This window comes from Diadema setosum, chromosome 2, assembly GCF_964275005.1.
Source record: "Diadema setosum chromosome 2, eeDiaSeto1, whole genome shotgun sequence".
In the NCBI taxonomy this organism is placed as follows: domain Eukaryota; kingdom Metazoa; phylum Echinodermata; class Echinoidea; order Diadematoida; family Diadematidae; genus Diadema; species Diadema setosum.
Genome location: NC_092686.1, coordinates 8,557,151 through 8,584,596, shown reverse-complemented (window position 1 = coordinate 8,584,596; position 27,446 = coordinate 8,557,151). Strand labels below are relative to the sequence as shown.

Below are 27,446 nucleotides of genomic sequence, written 5' to 3'. Positions count from 1 at the left end.
TCGAAAACCACATATGAAAGATTAAAGAGCGTACAATTCTACGAGGAATTCAAAGTTTATTTGATGAAAATAGGTTATGAAATGGCTGAGATATCCAAAACAAAGTAAAACAAAGTAGTCCTGATAAAAGGTGGGTCTAACCTTTTATTACGACCTCTTTGTTTTTAAATATCTCAGCCATTTCATAACCTATTTTCATCGAATAAACTTTTAATTTCTCTAAGAATTGTATGCTCTTTATCATTTCATAAGTCATGTGGTTTCTGATTATCTCACGAAAAGTTAAAATCTGAATCCCCCATCTCAACCAAAACTGTACCATCCCTTTAAAGTTGATAATAATGATGATGATGATCTACCGTGGAGGACCTGTCTTCTCCTCCAGACATTTCCCTACCTCTTCTCTTCGTCCAGATGCAGCATGTGCTCCAGGAGGTCCACAGCAAGGGGGTTGGCCCCAATGAAAATGGAACCGAAGTTCGTCTTGGGGTGGTGCGGCATGCTGATCACATAGTTCCTGGCCTGTAAAAGGAGCAAATGAGAGGAGAATCCATGAGAAAGCAACATATAATGTACAGACAGACAGACAGACAGACAGAGAAAAAGCAATGGATAGATACTCAGTAACAGGGGTGCGAAAAGAAGTAAGAGAAGGGCAGACATACAGAGTTAAAGGCCGCGTTCGATTGCTCAAAAGTGAACCAAAGTGAACCAAACTATACTATGCCAATACCATAGCATGCCAGATTTGGAGTGTTTGAGTGAGCACTCTGTTGAGAAAGCCATACTTCACGAGTCATTTTTGGACTTGTGTCAGAGGGCTCACACATTTTGTAGCAAACTGGGTCATGCACCTGGTGCGCTTACGCCACTTGCAGGTGGCCCTAACAAATATAGTCATCTCTTTGTATTATGGCCCAGTGCGTGCTTTGTGCACTCTTCTTGTGCCAACTTCTGGTATGATACAGTACGCTTTTGTAGCACATCGGGGAGTGGTCCACTGTTGGCTCAGTATTTTCTCTAATTAAGCAACTTGCCTCCTTGGTGTTATTAGTTCTGTTCAGTAATTAGTTATATTGCCCACGAGGAGACTGCAAAGTACGAGCTTGGCTTTTCAGCACATCTCTTCCATTTTCATCAATCTAATTCTAATTCAATATCACCAGAAAGTTGAAGCATAGTATTGTTTAACAGTATCTTTCTTCGTTATCACAGTGAAATGATGTTGTGTTTTTATGTGTATGTAAATGTTTTGTATTGTTGTAAATGAAATAAAATGAAATGAAATGAAAAATGAAATGATTAGTGGCATAACAGCACGGTAGAGAGGCCCCAATACAACTTGAATACATCTCACTTATCTGGCCTCATCACTGGATGCTGGTTCTGCCATGGCCAAACAACTGAGGTTAGACTGTATGTACAAACTGTTTATTCTTTGTGTGTGTGCGTTTGTTGTCTTTCCTCATTATAATTTGAAATGGCTAAACAAGGAATTTACTGATAATGTTATCTGATCCATTCGGCAGGATAATTGCCCATCATCTGCATGGACGGGTTGGGAGAAAAAAACAAAGAAACAAAAACAAATACTCACACTTTCACTTTCAATCTTTTGCAAGAATGAATCATCTGGCTTTCCAGTGACACCAATGATCTTGTTCAGCTGGTCTATATCTGGATGGATATAATGTTAAGAACAGTACATTTGTATTGCAAGTTCTATCTTCTCCATAGTTTTGTTAAAACACTCTCAAATGCCTCTCACACAGATATTCACATTTCACAGTGCCTGAAGTGCTTATGTACTGTGACATGTACTAATTTCAGATAAAATCTAATTGATGTATCATTTGGTGTTTTTGTTCTGTATCAAATTTGATTACTATCACTTTTTCTTTGTAATTGACACAACTGCTGCATATCAAAATAAACGAAAAAATGTAGCCAATTTAAGAGGCTTTTCATTTTATAGAGGATGTGCACAGAACTGAACTATACCAGCGTGCTTCAGTTGCATTTTATTTATACTGTAAAACCAGGAATGTTAGCATGCATTTTAATTTCGTGAATTCTATGAGAACTGAGATTCGAGAAATTAAAATGCACATGAAATTTTTTGTCTATACTATATGCATTGAATGCCAGTAGCAATTTGTGAAAATTTTATGCCATGAAAAAGGCAGTTGGCCCCAATTTGTGAAAATTTCATGCCGCAAAAATATCTTGCTTTACAGTAATGCATCACATTAATTTGAACAGAGCTGTTTCGAAATGAATGAAACAGAAGTGGTGCAGAGTAAATGAAAGGCTGTCAAATTTTGGGCGCTTCAGTCAATGAGCACAACTGCCTGTGTTCAGATACACAAAATGCTAACTGTCGAGTCTCTTTGTGCAAAGAGTAGGTGCAGCTTGAAAGGATACGGTCGTTGCCAGGGAAGAGGGTCTTCTGCGATATGAGCTCGGCCATGATGCAGCCGACGGACCAGATGTCAACTAGAATATGAGAAAAAATCAAATGTGGGTAAAATCATCTCAGTATGCATCAACTCAGATGTATACAGGTGTGATTTTTTTTTTTTTTTATTATATTTTGATTTGACTTATCCACAAAATGCATATATGCATACATTATACACAAATGTGCACATAACTTGTACATGGAATATGTCATCTACATTTGTGTGGATCATCACAAGCTTTGAAAAGCTTGACTGGGACGTCCAGTAAATGTAACTCACACATAATTATGTACAGAAATGATGTAACAAAAATAACGTATTATGCAGGTTCAATGGCTTCATAGACCGGGATAGTAAATAAGTAGTAAGTAGTGGTAGTAAATAAATAGGAAGGACAGCAGAGACCCACTCTTGCATGCTCAGGTAGTCTACACGACAAATAAGACAAAATTAACCAGTGCAATTCTCACCAATTGCCCAACGGGATCAGCAAAACTTTTGGGGACTTCAAAATATTGAATGGAAGTGGTTTACATCTAAATCAAATATATTCAAGTAACCTTTCTGACTGTCAAGATAACAATATTTGAGGAAAAAAACTAGAAATGTCGCTATGGCGACTGATGCCTCCGCCATAATGCACGATTCTCCCAATAGGCATATAGTACAATGTCTTCACAATGTGTGATCCATGCCAGTTTCACATAACTGGCAAAATATTGAAATGACAGGTTTGTCAGAAATGTCTTGAACTGGGTTTGCTATAATTTTCTAAGAGTGCAGGTACACATATTTGGGGAATTTTGGGAAAGTTTATGCAATGAGTAATTTCCAAGGTACGAAGAAAGAGTGTGATGACGGTACAAAATAGTTTTTTTTTTTTTTTTTTTTGGGGGGGGGGCATTGAAACCTGGCCTTTGACCCTTAACCTTTGACCTTCTGGCTGGAAATTTCCCGGAGAATCTCCATTAGGTAATGCATGTATTAAGTTTTGAAACTAATAATGCAAGCATTGCATATACTAGTATATGAGGGAAATAGTAAAATTTTGAGGAGTTGACCTTGACCTTTGACCCCTGACTATTGACCCATGACCCCTAAATTCCCTAGATAATCCCTGCCAGACAGTACATGCATATGTACCAAGTTCCACGAAGATACATTGAAGCATTTGAGAGAAAAGTAATATTGCAACATTTTCACCTAACCTTTGACGTTTTGACCTTTGACCTTACGAAACTCTCTCTGGAGAATCTTTACGCAGTAGTACATGTCCACACCAAGTTTCAAGAAAATACCTTCGGGCATTGCATAGATATGGGGGAAATTGCAACATTTGTAGCATTTGACCTCGACCTTTTGACCTTTGACCTCTTGCCAATGTCACTAAAATCTACTCAACTAATTGTCCTATCATACATCATCCTTGGACCAAGTTTGGTGAAAGCTGCTTCATCCAGTTTTGAGTTATCACGTAAACAGATAAATTTTAGGATTTGACCTTGATCTTTGACCTTTGACCTCTGTCCCATTTCACTGAAAAACTAATCAAGTAATTGTCCCATCATACATCATCCTCCAACAAAGTTTGGTGAAATTTGCTCCATCCAGTCTTGAGTTATCGCGTAAACGGATACAATTTCATGATTTGACCTTGACCTTTGACCTTTGACCTTCAGCCGATTTCACCCAAAATCTAATCAAATAATTGCCCCATCATATTTCATACTTGGACCAAGTTTGGTAAAATTCCAGTTATTACTCAAATTATCGCGTAAACGAAAGCGGACGGACGGACAACCCGAAAACATAATGCCTCCGGCACCACTTCGTGGCGGAGGCATAAAAATGCCTACAGAATTTCCTCTCATTCTCCCCAAAAAAATTCTGTTTCCTCCATGGCAATGCAAACTAAATGTTATGATGAAAACGGTAAAATTGTACTCTTGTAACCCTAACAAATTTTAAAGAGAGAATCAAAGGGTATTTTGGTTTGTGGAAATTAACACCAACCTTTTTCGGTGTAGTGCATCCAGTTTAGCATAATTTCTGGTGCCCGATACCACCGCGTGGCCACGTATCCCGTCATTTCGTCGTCGCTGCTGCGGGCCAGCCCAAAGTCGAGAATCTGGCGGAGATGGGGATGGAATAGATATTGAAATCACGGTTAAACGAAAAACTCTCAACTTGCACATTACATTGTACACCCATTGTTCTTTATTTTGACTCTATGAAGATCTATGAAATATTCATGAAATACTGGTTTGTAGCACGGAAGGAAAGGTTGCAGGTGAAGCAGTTCTATATAATTTCTCACTCATTAAAGCTAGTGCAATCTTCGATGCAATTGTATTGTGTATGCTTTCACCGAGTATTTTCTCACCAAAATACATTTTGTCATAATCATTTTCATTAATATCCCACACAAACAGCACTTATAAAGACATTTGTAACTGCTCGTCCCACGTACCTATTAAATTGTTGGTAGTTCTGACCACATACAACCCTCTGCAAGGTAATGTTGCCTAATTTTTTATATTAACATAAAGTGGATAACAACTAACAACAAGAAAATTAGCAGAATCCTTGATCAAGAACAATAAGATATTCATTCCCAAAGTATTCCCTCCTTTGGAGAAAAATGCAAAAAAAAAAAAAATAATAAAACAAGTAGCACATTATTTTATCTGCCCGAAAAAAGTTTGGGTGTCATGTTACTGGACAAAATAAACTTTACTACTACCAAGTATCCTGCAATTAGTCTAGCAGCCAGAAAGGGTCCCCGTGCACCCCCCCTAAAACAAAATTCTACGATATGTTCGAAGATCGTCAGAACCTGTATTTTCCGAATCCGGTTGTCGCCAGTGGAAAAAAAGGTTGCGCGCGCGTCTAATTTGCATATTTCTAAGATGGGCGCCACCCGTTGCTAGGAGACGGATTATTTTTGAATAACTTTAGTTAGGAATAACAAATTACCATAAAAATGGTATCATTTTGAAGAGAATTAAATTTCCTACAAGCTGATACCCCATTTGATGGGATAAATAGATGTTGTCATGAAATATTAAGGAAAGAATTATGTTTTTTAGCATTTTTCTAAAAAGATCCAGAATTTGGTTATAATGTTCTTTTCCATATATTTAATATGCATTTACAAATAACATTTGAATTTTCCTATAATTATCCCCCAAACATAGCTATTATCATGTGAAAACGGCTTTCCAATACATCAATTCCTTTAAAAGTTACACGACATTAAAGGGGATATGGTTCAATAGGTTTTACAGCAATATCTAAGGGTTATAATGTCTCCGCGCGCAATTGCGTAGGTTCTGTATGTGGGGTTTGTTGTAGATCACTGCTATCTATTGATCAAATCTCATCGAAATCGGCGAAGAAAGAAAGAAAAATTACACTTTCTATTCCTTATATGAAATAAAAATGTTTTTTTTTTTCTATTCTGTGTTACCAAACTCAATCCATTCAGCTTCCCATATGAACAGTTTCTTGTCTTTTTGGATTCCCTCCAAGAACATGAAATTAATCACAACTTATCTGATATTAAAAAGTTAAAGAAAAAACATTTACGTGACAGTTTCCTCTTATTGGAAGATTAAAGTGAAAAAAAAGAAGAATCTTATGCTAAAAGCCCTAAGAAACAAGGAAAAGTAGAAATTACGCGGTGCGTAATATATGTCCCCGCCGGAAGTAGCATTTAGTAGCAAAATGTACAATATAGGTAAAAAGATGAAGGTCAAAGGTCAAAGAAGTCAAAGGTCAAAATTCTATGTGGAAGTTTTGAAGCCCTCACCTAGTGCCATCACATAAAGCAAACGGAATCGAAATCGGGTCAGAAATGGCGAAGGAGTAGCATTTTGTAGCCAATGTACAATATAGGTAAAAAAATCAAGGTCAAAGGTCAAAATTCTGTGTAGAAGTTTTGAAGCCCTCACCTAGTGCCATCACATAAAGCAAACGGAATCGAAATCGGGTTAGAAATGGCGAAGGAGTAGCATTTGGTAGCAAAATGTACAATACAGGTCAAAAATCAAGGTCAAAGGTCAAAGAAGTCAAAGGTCAAAATTCTGTGTAGAAGTTTTGAAGCCCTCACCTAGTGCCATCACATAAAGCAAACGGAATCAAAATCGGGTAAGAAATGGCGAAGGAGTAGCATTTTGTAGGCAATGTACAATATAGGTCAAAAATCAAGGTCAAAGGTCAAAGAAGTCAAAGGTCAAAACTCTGTGTACAAGTTTTGAAGCCCTCACCTAGTGCCATCATATAAAGCAAACGGAATCAAAATCGGGTTAGAAATGGCGAAGGAGTAGCATTTTGAACCAAAATGTACAATATAGGTCAAAGGTCAAGATCAAAGGTCACAACTGAAATTCTGTATAGAAGTTTCAAAGCTCCCATGTAGTGCTATCATATAAAGCAAACAGAATCAAAATCGGGTCAGAAATGGCGAAGGAGTAGCATTTTGAACATTTTGATCACACACGGACGCACACACGGACGGACGGACACACGGACGGACGGACACACGGACACACACACGTACGGAGCCCGTTTCATAGTCCCCTGCTCGAACTCGTTCGGCGGGGACAATAAAAAACCTGTTAAATGGCCTTTCAGAGTTTAAAATGAAACATGGCTATCTTATTTTTTCATAACAAAATGAAGGGAAGTATCTGTGTAGTTCATGTCGGCCCATACTGGGTTACATCATAAATTCTTCAGAAATGGTCCCCGTGCACCCCCCCCCCCAAAAAAAAAAAAATCTATGATAGGTCAAAGGTCAAAGATCAAGTGAAATACATGCTCTCCTATTCATCCAATTAAACCTAGGTCAAGGAAGGTGACCATTCAACACATTTGTGACAAACATGCCATTATAATATTTTGCCAATTTTGTGAAAATGTAATCACACATTGTCCACATGTACTATAGACCTATTAGGAGAATCATGCATTATGGCGGAGGCATACCAGTCGTCATAGCGACATTTCTAGTTTAATATTACAACGAAGATTACGACTATTATTAGCAGTTGGTAATTAAGTGGTGTACGAAGACTAACTCAAACAATACATCATTATATGAGTGGCTATAATGTACAATTGATAAAAACCCAATAAATCTGTTTTTTTTTTTCCAGGTTATACAGTGCGTATCAAAAAAAGGTAATCCAACTTTGGCGGGCTACTACTTTACAATTGTCAGCTATGGAGAGCTCAATGTTTTAATTCTAATGATATCACAAACCATCGAAAGCTATGCTGCCGGCTGAAAGCAATAACAAATTTACTTCTTGTATATTATAGAAAGAATGGCCACGCGAAAGTAACAAGATTAAATGCCCTGTTACTGGGAATTTGAAAACGATAATGACATTGTTTCCATTCCTGTTGTGTCGTTGGTTGTTGGCGTGTTTCCTTTCAAAGAGTGAAAGTAGTAATAATAATATAGTAGGTTAATAGATGTCGGCGTTAAAGCTTGTACAATATAACAATATTGGTTACAGTTTATTATTCCGAAGGTTCATTTTTTTTTTCCCAAAGGTTCGTTATTCCGGAGGTTCGTCATGATATAGATAAACGGGCCCAAATTTGTTATTGCTGAAATCAATAACAAATTTACTTCTTGTATATTATAGAAAGAAAGGCCACGCGAAAGCAACAAGATTAAATGCCCTGTTACTGGGAATTTGAAAACGATAATGACATTGTTTCCATTCAAAATTCAAAATGGTCACCTTCCTTGACCTAGGTCTAATTGGATGAATAGGAGAGCATGTATTTGGGGATTTTAGGACTTTAACTTGACTTTGGCCCTTTCATAAGTTTATGCATTAAGTAATTTTCAAGGTATGGAGAAAAAGTGCAATTTTTGTATTGTGTAGAAAATTGTTACCATTTTCATCTAGCCTTTGACCCTAAAATTCATAAGAGAATCACTGTCAGGCAGAACATGCATAAATATGTACTAAGTTTCAAGAAGCCATGAGCCACTTCCGAGACATGGAGGAAGAAGCAAGTTCAGCACTTTCTCTTGATCTTTGATCTTTGACCTTTTTGGCAAAAAAAAAAAAGAAATTGCCAGAGAATCTCTATTTTGGGTTATACATGCATACACCAAGTTTTAAAAAAAAGTCCTGCTGGCATTGCATAAATATGAGGGAAATAGTAAAATTTTGAAGTGTTGCCCTTGACCTTTGACCCCATGAACCCCAAATTCCCTAGATAATCACTTCCAGTCAGTACATGCATAATATATACTATGTTCCATGAAGATACCTTGAACAATATCCAAGATACAGAGAAAAAAAGTAAAATTTTAACATTTTCACTTGACCTTTTCACATTTGACCTTAACCTTATCACCCCAAACTTTTACCAGCGAATTTTAATTGGGTAATACCTGTATACACTAAGTTTCAAGAAAATATCTTTAGGCATTGCAGAGATATGAGGGAAATAGTGAAATTTTAAGCATTTGACCTCGACCTTTTGCCTTTTGACCTTGAGCATGTGCACCCAAAAGTTGATAGGCAGAATTTCACCCCCAATACACATACATGCCAAATTTCAGGGTTTTGTTTTTTTGTTTTTTTTTGTTACGCTGTCCGCAAAATTCATTACGGACGGAGAGAAGGACGGACGGAAGGACGGACAACCCAAAAACATAATGCCTCCGGCACCACTTCTTGGCGGAGGCATACAAAAGAATCTAGATTACATAGGTGAAGTAATCTTTGAAGATATGTAAATATTGATATGTACGGTATTGAAACTGTCGTGTTGATTATCCTTATGGTACGTTACCACTCTCGTGGAATTCACTAAGCTGGGTCCACTTTCTCGATTCGCCCGAAATCGTGGTCTTACTCGGGGACTAATCGTGCTGATCATCAGATAATCAAATCTTGATGTCAGTCAAAGACATTGTGTTGATCGTAGTAATTTTTCGAACAGTCCAATAATTCTTCTACGATCAACACGATTACCACCATAGACCTCAAGATGTGATAAGCCATGATAAGATCACCACGGTCACTCGTAGACTAAGAATCGATTTGTGGTAGATAGTATACATGTATTAGCATATCGAGACTCGCGACAATGGCAACCTAGTGACAGTGTTTAACGTGCAATGTCAATAATCTTTTGGGTATCGATAATGCACATTTATAGTTACTCTATCTAAAAAGGACCGGCGGACGAGTAGGGCATGGCTATCTGAAAACATTGGATGGTGTATTTAATTCATGCAGGAGTTAAAATGTTATTCCAGCGGAACTTACATGCGCTCTAAAAGTGGATTGCACGTCAGATGCGCCTATAGCAGATACACTTCAAATCATTTTAGCAACTAATTTCTGTGGAAAACATGAAAATATTGTATTCGTTGTGGTTAAACATTTACACTCTGAATATGTCTAATGTTTAACACATTAGTCATACACATACATCCTTGAACACAAACACACACAACACAAAAGTATACAAACCTGCATAAATATAAACGTGATATATATACATATATATATATATATATATATTTATATATAGATATAGATATATTATATATACATAGTTATAGTATATACATGCACACATACATACATACACGCATGCATAGTTAATGTTCTCTCAGACATTTCCCTCATGTTTTATAGATCCATGCAATAAGGTCTACTTAACCATAACATTTTTTTTCTCTCTCTCTCTCTCTCATTTTTGTATGATATTGATTATTAGTCACTCCTAACGGATTTAACAACCAAGTTTACATTGTATTGCATTTAAATCAACCCATGTAATAAAGTTAAGTGCATGAAATCATTTTTTATAAAAAAAAAAAAAAACCCACAGAATTTGAAAGCGACTGGATTTGACTTGCAACTATTCGTTTTTATCAATGCCATTCCTTGGTATTTGTAATCTATCTATTACTTTCTTGGCAATAATAAACGTATGAGCAATATGTTTAAAAACCATCAGGCGAACCACCAAAGAATGAGAACACGTATGTGCGATCTTATCTTAAAAAAATAAATTGATTTCATGCTAGAGCATGGTGAGAAATATTTCACTTGTGCGGTAGACATGTAACTCTTATTTCGACATCTAAATAAAGCATTCGAGTTTGATGTTCCATGAATGCATTAATGGCGTATTGAATAAATTCACGAAATTCATGACTGAGCTCATTTCCCTGCATGAATGCCTGTGTGCGACACTGGAGGTGTGAGTATGTGTGTGAAGATGATCAGAAGAATGAGAGTTGATGAAGAGAAGTTTGATTAATATCGATATGTTGGAAACCCCTATCCAGGTAAGCTCGTTTCGGCCGTCATGAAATTACACCTCTCGTAAGGCCTTCATTCTATTTGATGAAAAAAGACGTAAACTAAAAGTGAAGCTGAGTAGATCAAAGGTGATAGCGAATAAAAAATTTAATTTGTTTTCATATTCCACAAGATTTAATGATATTTAATCAATAATTTGGATGTAAGAAGTGATAGGGTCTCATACTTGCAATGATTATTATAGTATTACACGCGTTACGCAAGTGCGGCCGTCGACATTACCCTTAAATTTCTGTATAACCGTATTGAACCTTTTCCCTTTAATGTCATGTAACTTTTTAAGAAATTGGTGTATTGAATAGCCGCTTTCACAGAATAATACTTATTTATGGGGTTTAACTTAAGGAAAATTCCGATGTTATTTGTAAACAGAAATTAAATGTATGGAAAAAACATTACTGAAATCTGTATTTCTTGGGAAAAATGTATAAAAAAAATCCTTCCTTCCTTAGTATTTCATAACAACAACTATTTATTACATAAAACGGGGTATTAACTTGTAGGAAATCTAATTCTCTTTAATATGATACAATTTTTATGGTAATTTGATATTCTTAACTAAAGTTATTCAAAAATAATCCATATCCTAGCAACGGGCGGCGGCCATTTTAGAAGTATGCAAATTAGACGCACGCGCAACCCTTTTTTCCGCTGGCGACAAGCAGATTCGCAAAATACAGGTTCTGACGATCTTCGAACACATCGTAGATTTTTTTTTGGGGGGGGGGTGCACGGGAACCATTTCTGAAGAATAGTAACCCAGTATGGGCCGACATGAACTACACAGATACTTCCCTTCATTTTGTTATGAAAAAATAAGATAGCCATGTTTCATTTTAAGCTCTGAAAGGCCATTTAACAAGTTCTTTATTTCTTAGGGCTTTTAGCATAAGATTCTTCTTTTTTTTTCACTTTAATCTTCCAATAAGAGGAAACTGTCACGTCAAATTTTTTTCTTTAACTTTTTAATATCAGATAAGTTGTGATTTTGGAGGGAATCCAAAAAGACAAGAAACTGTTCATATGGGAAGCTGAATGGATTGAGTTTGGTAACACAGAATAGAAAAAAAAAATTTATTTCATATAAGGAATAGAAAGTGTAATTTTTCTTTCTTTCTTCGCCGATTTCGATGAGATTTGATCAATAGATAGCAGTGATCTACAACAAACCCCACATACAGAACCTACGCAATTGCGCGCGGAGACATTATAACCCTTAAATATTGCTGTAAAACCTATTGAACCTTATCCCCTTTAATGTCGTGTAACTTTTAAAGGAATTGGTGTATAGGAAAGCTGTTTTCACATGATAATAGCTATGTTTGGGGGATAATTTTAGGAAATTTCAAATGTTATTTGTAAATGCATATTAGATGTATGGAAAAGAACATTATAACCAAATTCCGGATCTTTTTAGAAAAATGCTAAAAAACATAATTCCTTCCTTAATATTTCATGACAACAACTATTTATCCCATCAAATGGGGTATCAGCTTGTAGGAAATTTAATTCTCTTCAAAATGATACCATTTTTATGGTAATTTGTTATTCCTAAATAAAGTTATTCAAAAATAATCCGTCTCCTAGCAACGGGCGGCGGCCATCTTAGAAATATGCAAATAAGACGCGCGCGCAACCTTTTTTTCCGCTGGCGACAACCGGATTCAGAAAATACAGGTTCTGACGATCTTCGAACATATCGTAGAATTTTGTTTTAGGGGGGTGCACGGGGACCCTTTCTGGCTGCTAGACTAAATAGGGCACTAAAGATTGTACACTTTATTGCATCAACGGGTATTTCCATAAAGCAATACACCTTGGATTGCGACATAAACGCATTGGTCCAAAGTCCAACCTGCTCTACACACTAATAGGCAATCTGTCTACAGGGAAAATAGTTCATACTCTGGCTGCAGAGCAATCTGCACTCTTACCCTGAGTTCACAGTCCTCATTTACGGCAATGTTGCTTGGCTTCAGATCTCGATGAATAACACCAGCTGAATGTATATACTGAGGGGGCAAAAAAGGGAGAGAGAGTACAAAAAATGTGAAACATTTGTGAATATGACAAGATATTGTAAAAGTGGAAATTTTCGCGCATTTCGCGCAACCAGAAACTAGCGCAAAAATAAAAGCACGCAAATATTTTTGCTTGCCATATGCTCCTGTGCGTGATGTCTTGTTTCCGCAAAATTAAAAACACGTCAAACTTTTCTTATCCGGCCAAGTGCGAAAAATTGGTCGTGCGAAAATATCCACTTTTACAGTACAAGTCAATAAGAATAAATATTTTTATAGAATGGGTAGCAAAAATCATGCGATATCATTGGTCGAGAGCCGTGTGTTGATTTTTACTGGCTGCACGCTACCTCTTGGAGGACAGCCCAGCTGTTAACGTTTTATCACGCATTCGTAGCACGAGTTTGCGCACTATTAAAGCAAGCGCTTGCGCATTAAGTGAGAGACACCAATTGGCTGGAAAACCATGCATCCAGTACTTTTGCCATGCATCCAGTAATTAATAGATGCATGGCTTTGTCTATGGCAAGCCAAAAAGAAATGCATCCAGTAAATTTGCCATCAGGTAACATGATAAAAAATGTTTGTTTTCTTTTTTGTGAGAAAAATGTCCCCCATTCTACGAAACAGATGATGTACATGTCTTTTCCAGCATCCGTAGGTATTGTGTGCATGTGGTAATTGTGGGATTCAGCCTAAACCCACTGGGCTTCGCCTCGAGGTTAAGCATTCCATAGTTACCTTATGCACGCAATTCCGACTGATGCACTCAGATTTGTGCGTTAATTCTATACTGTGCTTTAAAGTAAAAGTGAAAGAGCAGACTATGATTCTTTCGGGAGATCCACGTAGTCAGGTGAGGCAGAGACAACAAAGGGTGAAAATGATGCTGTACAAAGTATCTCATTAGGTTAATGGCACAAGTAATCAATCTAATCAGCTGTACACTTTTTAATGTCCTCTCACATTCTTGTTATCCTGCTCAAATCAGTTTCGTCCTGTCTCGGAGATAAGCCACAATAGGGGCACATACAGACAACATGTATCTCTCACAACTATGCTGGTGAACAGCAGTATATAATGTAGGTGTTATAGTGGGTGGCTGTCTAATGATTAGGGTGATAACAACAATTTTCAACATTAACTTCATGATTTGCATGACGACGAACAAATTGAAAGACATAAGATAAAACAGATTGAAATACATCGCACAGTCAGGTAGTGTGCTGGATGGACACAGCCTTGGCATTCTCATAAGAAGTGCTTGTTCAACGGTAGATGCATAAAATGCTGCCGACTTGCACACAGTGGAGAGACCACATGAAAGCCGCTGCGGCCGACTTCACTGGAAGATCTACAAATCGAATCTCCACGTTTGCTCGGCCCCCCTCGAGACAGAAGCCGGATGCCGGAGACAGGGATGACTCACTCACCTTCAGGCCTCTCAGCACTTGGTAGATGAGAAACTGGACGTGGTCGTCCGTTAGCGTCTGACACTTGATGATGCTGTTGAGGTCCGCCCCCATGAGATGCGTCACAAAGTAGACGTCCACGAAAGTCCCCCGGGACATGCTGGGAGTGAAACAGTCCAGCAGGCTGATGACCTACAATTGTAGGGTGTGCAGGAATGCAGTAAGGAAGGAAAGAAGGAAGTAGAATAATGAAACAAGAAGAAGAAGAAGGAGGAGAAAGAGAGAGGCAAATTAAAGTGAATGGAGGGGGAGGGGGGATGAATGATGCCAAAACATAACAGGGGGAAGGAGATGCAAGAATGAAAGGCCGGAGTGGGGGAAAATAAAAGCAGCAGAGTACAATCAGGTAAGAGACATGAGAAGAATAGAAGAATATGAGAAGAGGACAAGGAGAGATAAAAGGAGATGAATGAGGACAGAGATGAGAAGATACAAAAAAAAAAGAGGAAGCAAGGAGAAGAGGAAGGGATGATGTTGAAGGAAGACACAGAAAGATGGGTCACCATGGGGATGGGATGAGGGCACAGGACAAAGATGATCCTGCCTTGCGTCAAATATCACAACACATTGTGGAGATCATGCATTTTTAATCAACACCTTGTCAACACTCCCGTTCAGGGAAAGACATGAATGATTGATGTGTACGATACAGCACTTTGCACAAATTATGCATTCAATATTTCTGAAGATAACAAACAATAGGCAATTCAAACTTTGATGACCAATAATACCCTTTAACTGATAGCTGTGAGCTGTGTACATATCTTGACCTTTAATTGCTGGTATATGTTAATGTATGTGTATAGATGTTGATCACTGTATGGTTGTGTGTGTGTATGTCTGTGGGAGGTGTTCATTGTGTGCACATTTTGTGTCTTCAGAAAATTGAAGGACGAATACATGGTATATTTCATGAAGCTATCAGTATTTCATCTTCTCTGTGTCACATAATACAAACTTAATCCTCCACTATGCATCTCAGTTACAGTGACAAAAATTGCAAGGATTCAAACAAATCAAGATATGACTTGAAATCAAATATCTCCTCAGACCTCGCAATAACACAAAACAAATGAACTTACATTCTCATGTTTCATGTGCTTGAGTAGGCGGAGCTCTCTGTAGGTCCGTTTGGCATGGATGGCGGTCTGAAAAGGCCTGGCAAGCTTCTTGATGGCCACTCTCATGCCACCATTCTTCATGTCAGCAGCAGAACTGTGATCATAGACAGAAAAATAACACAGATTATTATTATTATTATTATTATTATTATTATTATTTATTTTATTTTTTTTTTTTTGACGGGATACAAATGTGTGGAAATACAGACAACTAAATCACATAAAACTGCTACCAACAAGTATAGTCAAACCTGCCATAGCCACCTTCTTATGGTGGCCACCTTCTGTATATGGCCATTAAAAACAATTCCCCCTCTCCCTCCAAGCAAAAAGCTATAAATCCCCTGCCTATAGTGGTCACCTGTCTATAATGACCACTTTTTTTGTCTCCCTTGGAAGGTTTGGATGGTTTGACTGAACTTACACTGTAGGGAATAGATACAGATAAAAGTGATTTCATTGACAAATTGACAGCAAAGAGAAATGAACATATCAAAAGATACAAATAGATAGATAGGTGGATAGGTAGATTACAAGTCTCTTCTGACTAGTGAGAGATCATTATAAAGAGGGGTTGTTGATATATAGGCACAGCAGTACAGGGGAAGGCATGCGAAATGAAACAGAAAAATATAGAAACTGAAAAGCCAACAATATGGGATGATGGAATACCACATTAGAATGGGAGTGTGTGGAGAAGGAGTGGGTGAAGTAACACAGGAAGAGGGACTGAAAAAAAAAAAAGAAGGAGAAAAGAGAGTATGGCAGAGCAGTTATTAACCAATCATGCCATGATAATGGAGGGGAGAGAGATAAAGAGATAGATTGATGGATAGACAGACAGACAGATCAAGTAAAAGAAAAGGAGAGATATTAAAAGGAAGGGAGCAATTGTATAACAGACAAGTTATTCTTGTCTATGTGTAAAAGAAGAGAGAGGGATGGAAGAGGAGGGGAAGGGAGGGATGGACGGGGGGGGGGGGGGGGGGGGAAGGGGTGGGGAGGGTATGTGGTAGAAGAGTTATTCATCCTTGATGTCCAAATAATGAAGTCAGAGTACAATCATGTAATGCAAAACCAGGAAAGGCTGACTCAGAATGATGTCACATGCATCCATGGAATACCCTGGTATGTATCTCTCCTCCAGGGACTCAGGTGATGTTCATACAACTTGCATGTGTACATGAATGTAACCATGATACAATTTAAGGCAGTCTGAGGTATGACACCAACCCACATTGAACCAGCATCCCTACACATCCCTACACATCTTCTGCTTCATTCAATTTCAATTCTTGTTCATAAATCATCTTATTTAGAGTAACTCACTTCAATTAGTTACAATTGACACATTTATCACAACACTAAATCTTGTGCTATAATGTTGTAGAACCACTACTATCCATGTACTTGAAAGGTGGATACATCTCATTTGATATACATCTGTAATCATAATATTCATACGACCACTTCTGGTGATCTGGGTCTTCCAGTTAATACTGCAAGGGTTACTTTTCCACACTGCAGTTATGAACACACATGTTAACAAAGATATCACATCCTGCATTCACCGAACAGGTTTACATATTGGGGCAGTAATAGTTTTCTGAATGGCCTTCAGAATAAATGAAAAATCATGCAGTTCATTTACATGCATGCAATCTATGGCATGAGCTGTGTGTATTAAAAATATGTGTCCATGCTTTACTACTTGTCTCTAAACACAAAAATTTCAGTAAGTGTGCTACTGTATTAACATTTCACTTTCAGAAATGATGTACAGAAATTAGGTGTATACAAATCCCGACACCATCTAGGACTAGTTTGCCCATTTTTTTTTCTTTGGTGTTGTTTAATTATTTATTCTACCACTCTATTCAAAGAACAACATATTAAAACGACCTTAAGACCATTTCTTTACATCAACTGGTGCTGGCATTAAAAGTGTCAACCTCTCATTTTTTTGACATCAATTTGGTACTTGCATCTATCAAATGTTTCATGTGTAAGCTTACACTTTTTCCGTTCCCATCACAACATGTCCCTGCTACTGACTTTTTAAAGTACATGTCTTTTAATTTTCATTGTTCTTGTTTTTTTTCCCCACTTTTTGGCATTGGTATCAAAGTCTCTCAGTGGGAACTGACACGAGAAATGACTCTGTTTTCCCTGGAAACTCCATCATCTTAATCGATGCTGGATAATTTCTCTCGTGTTAAACATTTTGGCATAAACAACATCAGCAATGGAGCATTTTTGTAGTGCCTAATTTGGTACAAATTAAAGCATGGCCACATTTTTCCTCAAGTTTTCATGATTTCTTTGAAGGACTACACTTGTAGGCAGTTTCACCTCATAAAGGGTCAGCTGAAAAGCAGATGCTCAGGTAATGAAGCGGTCAAAGGCGCTGTCACGTATGGCGTGTCAGGTTTGTTTACACAGGTGGCATACTTATTACTAATTACTGAATGTCACATTCAATTATGTAACCTGTGACTGGAATAAAAACATGGGCACTTTGTCTGAAATGTCCAGTCGGTATTAAAAGCATCATCTGTTGGTCCATGCATTAACATTTGAATTTAAACCGGGGCATTAAATACCACAGTGATTTGTTGGCATTATGCTCACTGGCAAAATGCCACAGTAATAGATAGCAATTCACTTGGTGCCATTCTCATTCATGAAATAATCATGATATTTCTGGTATTCAAAGCACAGGCCATATGTGCATATATATTGTGTAGCTCCTTTCGGGGAAAGCACTGGAAGTGTGTTCGTTGAATAATACATCACTGTTCAATAAGTGATTTTTCATGACACGATTCACACTCAAATCTCACATACATAATCACATATTTCATGTCAAGTTTAATGGGATGGTATACGTGTAGTTTTGGTTGCGATGGGGAGCGGGGTTCAGATTTTGACTTTGTGAGGTACTGTAATTGGAAACCACTACCAAAATATTAAAGAGCATACAATTCTCAGAGGAATTCAAAGCTTCTTTGATGAAAATTGGTTTTGAAATGGCTGGGATATCGAAAAACAAAGTAAAACAAAGTGATCCCATCAAAAAGGTGAGTCCCACCTTTTATCAGGATGTCACCCATTTCAAAACCAATTTTCATTAAATAAAGTATTAATTCCTCTTAGCCTTATATGCTCTTTCATGATTCATAAGAGGTTTCTCATTATCTCACAAATACAATTGTAGGTTAGAAACCTGAAGTCCTATCTCAACCAAAACTATATCATCCCTTTAAATGACCACTCTAAATATGATGGTAATTTGCACAGTATTATGTGGTGTAATTTGCATTAACATTACAGAATAATGTACGATATTATGGTTTTGTCTACATGTAGAAACATTTTAATTATAACTATTGTTCACATTTAACAAAACCTACTATTGATTATACTGATTCAAGTATTTACATTTATTTTTTCTATCCCTAACATTTTACAACTACTTTGAAGCACTAATGCTGGGTTTTTGTTTCATCTGCAAATGGTAAACAATGCCATTAAGACTTGTTTTAGGTCTCTCGTAATGCAAAAAAAAAACCAACAACAACAACAACTTTCCCACACAGACTTGTATTTGGAAGGACTTCACCGATAGCTCCTCATACTACAATGAGTGTATTTAATCAAGTGATGGCAGTTTAATGCACAGGCTGACAAAGCAATGCAACTGTCCGTCACACTCATTACTAGTGTGGCCTGCATGCATAATTTGTTCTCTGCGAGGCCTCGCATACGAATGGAGTGTGGCTCAGGTCAAGCACACTCTGCATCTGCCTACCTAAACACCGACTCTGTACATTGTACCATTAATTTTGAACTTTACAGTGACATTTCTGCATGGTCAGTGTATATAACCACCTCTCTCCTCATTTGTAGGATACCAAATACTATATAAGGAGCACACATCATAAACACAACCCAGTACTCAATATCCAGTTATAAAATTATCTGCATGATGATGTTAACTAGTAATGATAATTTATGGTTCCGAGACTCCAGAGTTCAAGTGCATCAAAATGAGTGTGACAAACAGTCATATTACACCAGTCATCATTCACTGCATCAAACCGCCATCACCTGGTTAAAGGTATTAGCCCACATTTGTAAACCTGCAGCAATTGGTCTCATAGTTAGCATGGAGTTTGGGTATGATTGCAGTAACACCTGTGCAAAATTTCGTTCCAATTAGTCCATTACTTTCATAAAAATAAATGAAAATGCACCGTAATCCGTATGCATGCGTATAACGCTCGCTAGCTCCGGTCCACGTACGTGTTACATGTACAATGTACGTAGCTATAGCCCGCGCTCGTAATTTGATTTTGGGTCGGGTTGACCCAGTTTGAAAATTGATTTTAAAACGATGATTTTCTCTCTTTTATCGAATGGTATAGACAAAGAGTGACAGGTGAGGTATGTTACTGTTATAACTTGTACTTGAAGTCATATTGGACCTGTTTTATGCAGTTTTGATTTTCGTGGGTTTGCAAATGTGAGCTAGTACCTTTAAATCATGAAGAGCCATTGACAGTCGGAGGGACATTACTAGGTCCTCAGATTTTGTGAGCAGACAAACTCCCAATCATGGAGAGCAAAAATGAACAAAGAAATGTACACTTGTACACGTACGCATGCATGTCACATTCCTGTTGAGATCAGAGTTACTTAAGCAATAATTTTACACGTTGATAAATTCATCAATAACACCCGACTCCTGAAATTTGCAAAAATAAAAATCTGTAAAACACTGAAATGAAGAAGGCTGGGCTTGGTCGCGGCCAAGCCCAGCCTTTTCACTCACTGTAAACAGGGTCTAATACCCCTTTCAGGTAATCGCGGTTCAATTATCCGCATCCAAATAATGCGGATGAAGTAGTCAAAATCGCGTTCATATATCCCATGAAGTGCGGACTACTTTTACGAGCGCCCGTTCATATAATGGTGCGAAGGATCATAGGACGGAGTTATTTGTCATGGTTACGGCGCACGCCTCTATAATGACGTAATGTTTCCGGTGAATATCCTCACGTGTATGCACACCTCTCGCGCGCTCAAGCTCAGCAATCAGCGGTTGTGCGGGAAATCAAGTGACCTTTGACCGAACTGTGGAATGTTAGTGCGGATAAGTCGTAAAACGCATTCATGTATTCTCGATCTACTCCTCATGCTGCAATTATGCGCACAATAGCAGCATAAAAATAATGCGCACTTTTCTACTCCTCTCCCGTTCATGTAATCGAAATTTTACGACTTGTGCTCCTATTATCCGCATCCACGATTACCTGAAAGGGGTATAAGTGTATGCCTGCTTCCATTACAATTTCAGGAAATGGGGATGGAATAGAATTAGACCGATATAACTAGGATGCGTTTATCAACTCCTTTTTTCAGCAGAAACAGGTTTTCCAAACAGCTTTCTGGGACTTTTTTTTACAGATGATAAACACAAAACTGTTTTGATTATGGGGTTCAGAAAGCCTTTTTGAAAACTGAAAATTCGTGCTTTCCAAACAGGTTTCAGCCAGAGATATTTCTAGAAGCGAGATAAATGCAAAGCTGTTTTGAAATGACTTTGTACTGCGCTCGCCGTATATGACCCCTTCTCGTGATGGATTCTAGGGTCAAACGGCGCAATGCAGAGCCTCTGCGTAGTGACATGGCCAGTTTTTGTGTTGGTGATGAGCTGATAAACACAACTTATTTTGGAAGGCGTTTGTAAAGGACTTTGGAAACGACTTTTGATAGTGGGTATGGAAAACCATTTCAAACTGGGGAAAGATGATAAATGCAGCCTACTGTAGCTCATATCTCATTCCTTTGGTGTTTCCTCTTGACTTGCTGCAAATTGATACATGGTACGTGTACACATATCCGCAAACAGTGACTTCACTGCGCTTAAAAATATTCTCAGGGAAAGAGAAAATCAGCGAGACAATAAAAATCATTTACATTTTGTGGATTTCTTTTTTCTACTATGATACAGTATACCTGCTGTACAGTTGTACGTGTGCCAGGTCTAAAGGAATCTTCTGTTACAGCTATTCTCTGCAGCAGCCAATGCCATGTCACAGCAAAAAACCTACAGTAATATCTCACAAAATTTCATCATGTTATCTAAAGTATAATATCTTCAGAGATACGAGAGATAAAGGCCCGGTCCCACTGGCCGACGGACACAAAGCGTATGCAGAAAGGACACAGCGGACGAGCAAAATTTCGAGGATGGCTTCATCCGCTTTAATCCGCTCCAGAAATTGACAAAATTGGCGAAAATTGGCGGTAACAGAACGGAAATAGAACGGACGTGGGTAGTATGTAGCGGGGATGTTAAACGGATGTTCATCGGAAGCCTAGCGGATGAAAGCGGATGGAAGGGGATGACAGCTCCGAAGGGGTTACCGGAGATAATTGCGAAACGGACGCATAGCAGAAAAAGCGGATGCAGAGTGGATGCAGAGCGGATGCAGAGCGGATGTAGAGGGGATGCTTTCGAAATGCTTTATATACGAGATGCATACGCTTACATCCTTTCTATTAACGTGCTATTAACGATGTAAAGACGTTCCACGTACCATATCTTTCCTCCCTCTTTCCGTTTTTAGCTGCAGCGGATGTGAGTTGTGAGCATGCCCAGAGGATGCAGAGAGGATGCAGCGGACGTTTAAGGGATGCCGCACGGACATACAACGTTTGTTGCTCGTATGTCGCGGATTTACATCGTACACAGCGGAAAGTTCATCCGTTCTAGAAATTTTAAGCAGCTTAAAACTTTTTGCGCGGATGAAATCACAGTGGACGGATGCTCGATGGATAGAGCGGATGAAACACGTATGCGATGGGTACACAGCGGATTCGTAGCGTTTTCCAACGGATGGCAAGATTTTTTGTACGCTTTACATCCTCTTTGCATCCGTAAGTGCAGTGGGACCGGGCCTTAACATCACTGTTTCTTTACAAAGTTCAGAAATACTACACTGTATGTGACTCTTTCATGAGAATTGCCATTAGAAAATGAAGGTTATGGTAAATCTGGGTAAGATTAATTAATCAAAGAGAAATTATACAAATTGACAAGATATACAATGTACATTTTGTATAGTAGGTAATTTATTATCTTCACTCATTGCCTATGATGTCACATGTTTGGTACACGTAAAAATCTTTGCTTCCGGTTTGACACCGTGCCAAACACATGATTTTTTGTTTTTCTTCCTATAAAGTTGGGAATAAGGTTTTAATTTACCTCTACAATACAGGATGCACAGGGCTGTAGGCTTGTACGAGTACTTCATCCTTGACATATACTTTGAATGATTAAAGCAATGGTGTTGTTTTTAATATGTGAATGTGAAATTTGTCACAAAATGAGGTGCTTTGTAAACTGTGACATCACAGTCACATGACCAAGATGGCAGTCTCCACACTGCCTCCCTCTACAGACCTAAAAAGCATTTTGATGAATGGTAATAATAATATACAACAAAAAATAAAACAAAACATATCATCAATGCCAAAATTGTATTGTTTGAAAAAGGGGATACTAAAAAGTGTATACTATGCATGCTGTGCCATGTTTCATAAAAAAGTTTTTTATTATCAAAAAACGATCTAACATTTTATTTTTGATGAAAGACAAACATACATATTGACAGCTTTTATATAATTTGTATGGTAAGTTGTAAAAAAAAAATGGCTCGTTGATAGATGACTTAATATACTGACATTCTCACAAATAAACCTGAAGGACTGTACAGTACTGGTTGAGGTGGAGATTCATGTTTTGAACATTCCTAAGTGAGATAATGAGAAACCTCTTATGAAATATGAAAGAGCATGTAATTTCAAGAAGGATTCAACATTTATTTGATGAAAATTGGTTTTCAAATGGCTGAGATATCCAAAAAAGTGATAATAATAAAAGGCGACAGGCCACGCCTTTTATTAGGATCTCTTTGTTTCACTCTGTTTTTGGATATCTCGGCCATTTCAAAACCGATTTTCATCAAATAAACTTTTGATACCCCTTAGAATTGCATGCTCTTTGACATCTCATAGAATAGCTTCTGAATATCTCGCAAAACGTTAAAAGCTAAATCCTCACCTCGACCAGAACTGTACACACCCTTTAAATATTATTGGATTTTACATGAAGTTTCTTTTCTCAGTTTCTTGTTCTACTGATCTCTCTTTCTGTTCTCGGTTTCTTGTTCTACTGATCTCGCCTGAAATTATTTTCAGGAGAGATTAAATTCCCCTTTGATATTTTTGCAATCAAGACAAAAAACGCACACCGAGAAACATATTTGTTCTTAACTTACAGCCACATGCCCAAAGCAGGACTAAATTCAGTGGCAAATGTGGTAGCTGGTTTTTGCCTTCATACTGTAGTTCAGGTTGGTGCGGATATAGCGCACAGATAACAGCTTGAAAAGGAAGTGGGACTTAGTGGGGGAAAAAAATATATAAAAAATATACACTCACTATACGAAACACATACACACACAATCACACATCCTCTTTGTACAGACAGTGGGTTTTGTACACATCAGAAGTCATTTCCTCACAAAATCCAACTTTGCCCTTTCTCTTTCATCTGTGCACTGTGCAGATGTCCGCAACTGAAAGATGTTGACTGTTGAATGTTCCGGTCACAATATCTTTTTCCTCTTTGCTGCAATATGTACTCTGTTTTATAGCGCCTTGAGTATCTTTTTTAGGTAGAAATGTGCGCTTTATAAGAGTCTCACTATTATTATTATACAAGTAGTAAATTATGATGTCATACATATACACATGTACTGTACAATGTACAATGTACAATGTATATGTATCATAATTAAATTCACTCCACTGAAGAACTCACCACTATTAAACATAACTGCAACAAAATGATGCAGGTGTATCAAAATTGGTGTGCTACTTCTCAGAACCTTCTATCACAGACAAATTTGTGTTTCATAGCTAAAAGGCACTCTAAAGGACGTACTGGAGTGTTAATAGAGACCAAAAAATAAGAAAGGAATCCATATAATGGATTATGTCCAACATTTCACACAAAATGTTATGGAACAGCACTGCCTTCAGCCATGCTCAATAATGTGCTTTGGTCTGTTGTGATTATTTTTTTTTTCCCCACGTAAAATGACATCACAGCAAAGACATTGATATTTAGAATCATGAGATTGAGGCACGATGTCTAGAGCCTTGATATGGGAGCATTCAAAGAGTGAATATGGCTTTACAGCATGTGTGGTAGGGAAAAAACAAGACACACACAGCATGTGACTGACTGCTACCTACTGAAGATAACGTGATTACACTGCACTTTGCCACTGGTGATTCACATGTTGCTGTTACGGTTGCAGTCATTGTACATTTGCTACACACCAGACACATTCATCACACATGACGTAGATTTTACAAGCAGATTGTACATTTTGTGATAAATACCATATCAGTTATCATTCAATCCTAATTAAAGATACCTGCTTGTAGATTTACAGTTACACAACAGTAGTTTGCTTTATTTATGCTAGGATAGATGGACGAATACAGCTACGCATTTGAAAAATGCTATCAAATACATGTATGGAAATCACTCTGAAATATTTGGCATAGATATGAACTCTGCCAATAATGCAGCAATCAAAAAGATAGCAGTACAGACAAATTCAGGCTGACAAAAAGAGGAGTTTGGTATATTTTACAGCACCTCTTCTTATTCTGTTTGATTTTGTATCCCACCTGCAGCTTTTGTGGCATGCATAATGTAGAGATTTCTTTTGTACATTCTATTGCACCCGCTAGAACATCCACCGTCAGTGCCACCTGATACAATGGAAACCCCATCCCTGGCCACTATCTGAATTGATGAATCATACGCAGGTCTCAAAGATCTTAGCATGGCCCCACCCCCAAGCAGACGCGGGCACTACATCTCAGCATCACGAGGGAGGCACCAGCACTTCAATACTCAATATTCTCATCATCAGGCCAGCCTCCTACCACAGTTACTCTACTTTTTCTGGGGGGAGGGGGTGGGGGAACAACTGAGGATTTAAAAAAGAGTGAAGTGAAACTGACATTACTCAACATGTTAAGCTGTATCTTTGGTAGATCGCATTCATACCTGGATGTTGGCATGAATGAAAAAAACAAATCTTGCCCCCCCCCCCCTTTTTTTTTTTCAAGTCAATGATTTAGCAAGGTACAGTATACATGCATATGTACTTCCCTCAAAAGAAAACATTTGCTCTTTTTTTTTTTCAGATCAATGACTTAATGCTTTCCCTACAAAACTCATCATCACTAAATCATAATTTTGAAGTATGATAAACTGCAACATCAAGCATGTACATTGTACGTTAAAAAACATTTTTTTTTTCTAATTCGTTTATCAAATGGAAATTTAATAAAGATTTTATAGAGGGAAGCCTTGTGAGGTATTGGCATCATCAGCATATCCTACAAATTTGAACACAAGATTGTGACTTACTATTGTTTTGTGCAAGCATTGTGACTCACATCAGTTTACACAGGTACAACATGTATCATGGTGAAATATTGCACAAAAGATGTGATGTAGTAAATATTATAGGGGCCTATATTACACTCTCTTCTTTGTCAAATTTAGGAAAAACATTAACTGGTGTATTTATTTGAGAGTTTTACAACAGTAGATGAACATAAATCACAGTCGACAAAGGGGGGGGGGGGGTGAGGGTGAAGGTAAATTGGAGAATCTCTTTGGCACTGTCCCGGGTGCTGCTTTTCAATTTCTATAAACATCTGAGCATATTTCTGGCAGTTTGTCATGAAGGTAAGGATACACTGTCAATTTGCATCCAGCCTAAATTTCACAAAGCTTTGGCACAGATGGGGTGGGGTGACACTCCAATTGACAACCTGTTTACATGTGCTGTCCATAGCATTTTGAGATGCAGCATTAAAGAACTGCCCCCTTTAACACTTGACACTAGAATTGATGATCTGTTTACATGTGGTGTCCATGGCATTTTGAGAGGCCCCTCAAAGTATTTGCCATATCATGGCCACCATTTGTATGTGTACTTGGAAGGCAATGTACCAACACTGTAATGCATGCAGTAAATACTGCTGCACCAAAAACAAACAAACAAACAATCAAACACAAATGCACCATTATTGCTTCCCCTCATGATTTTGAATTGGACTTGATTATGTCAAGACACTGTACATTGGCACGTACATTGGCAGATACATGCCATTCACAATCTGTGAGGTGATTATTCATTACCCAGCATCTTGGTTTCTAATCACGTGCACGGAAGGTCAGGGATATATGGGTTTCTGCTATATCACAAGGGAACTAAAAGCTTGTACATAAAACTGCATCTGACATGAACAGGGTGAAATTGCCTAATGCATTTAAAATCTACTGCACTCAACTTCATTATTTTATGGCACTACCCAAATATACTGTAAGTGATGTATCGTAGTTACTGTAAGTTTCTGCAATCTTGACGAGTTGAATTATCTCCAGGAATTTATTAAGTTAAGGGTAGGATACTATGCTGGTTGTGTGACAGCAGCCAAAAATATATGAACTATGTGTGAATGCAGACAATTTACAGTCTGTCTTTACCATCTGTGTATGACGCTTTACTGATCACTTAAAGGTCCTGTTTACCTTTACAGTGATTTGAAAAATTTTTCAAGATATCACATTTGATGCATACAATGTATGTGTAGGTCTGATGAATCACAAAACACCCTACCATATAACATTTTTGCAATAAAGCCTAAAATATAAGGAGATACATGTATCAGTATTTTTCTCAATAAACCATAACTGTAGACGGTTTAAATAGTCTGGAAACATTTTTATTATAACTTGTGTTCACATTTTGTGTATTTAACAATGCTTAACATCGATTATACGGATTCAGATTTTTACAGTGGTTGTTTCTATCCCTAACTCACATTT

At 37.7% G+C, this 27,446-nt stretch overlaps 1 protein-coding gene across 1 annotated transcript in view; it reads right to left on the bottom strand.

Moving 5' to 3' along the window:
* The window catches only part of LOC140239518 (mitogen-activated protein kinase 14B-like), a 48,372-nt gene that overhangs the window by 6,020 nt on the left and 14,906 nt on the right, over window positions 1-27,446 (bottom strand). The window contains exons 2-8 of the mRNA XM_072319354.1: window positions 15,410-15,542; window positions 14,289-14,459; window positions 12,769-12,846; window positions 4,476-4,590; window positions 2,425-2,496; window positions 1,598-1,677; window positions 398-522 (exon numbers count right to left, since the gene is read on the bottom strand). Of these exons, the coding sequence (XP_072175455.1) occupies window positions 398-522; window positions 1,598-1,677; window positions 2,425-2,496; window positions 4,476-4,590; window positions 12,769-12,846; window positions 14,289-14,459; window positions 15,410-15,542 (774 nt within the window). The remainder of the gene's footprint in view (window positions 1-397; window positions 523-1,597; window positions 1,678-2,424; window positions 2,497-4,475; window positions 4,591-12,768; window positions 12,847-14,288; window positions 14,460-15,409; window positions 15,543-27,446) is intronic.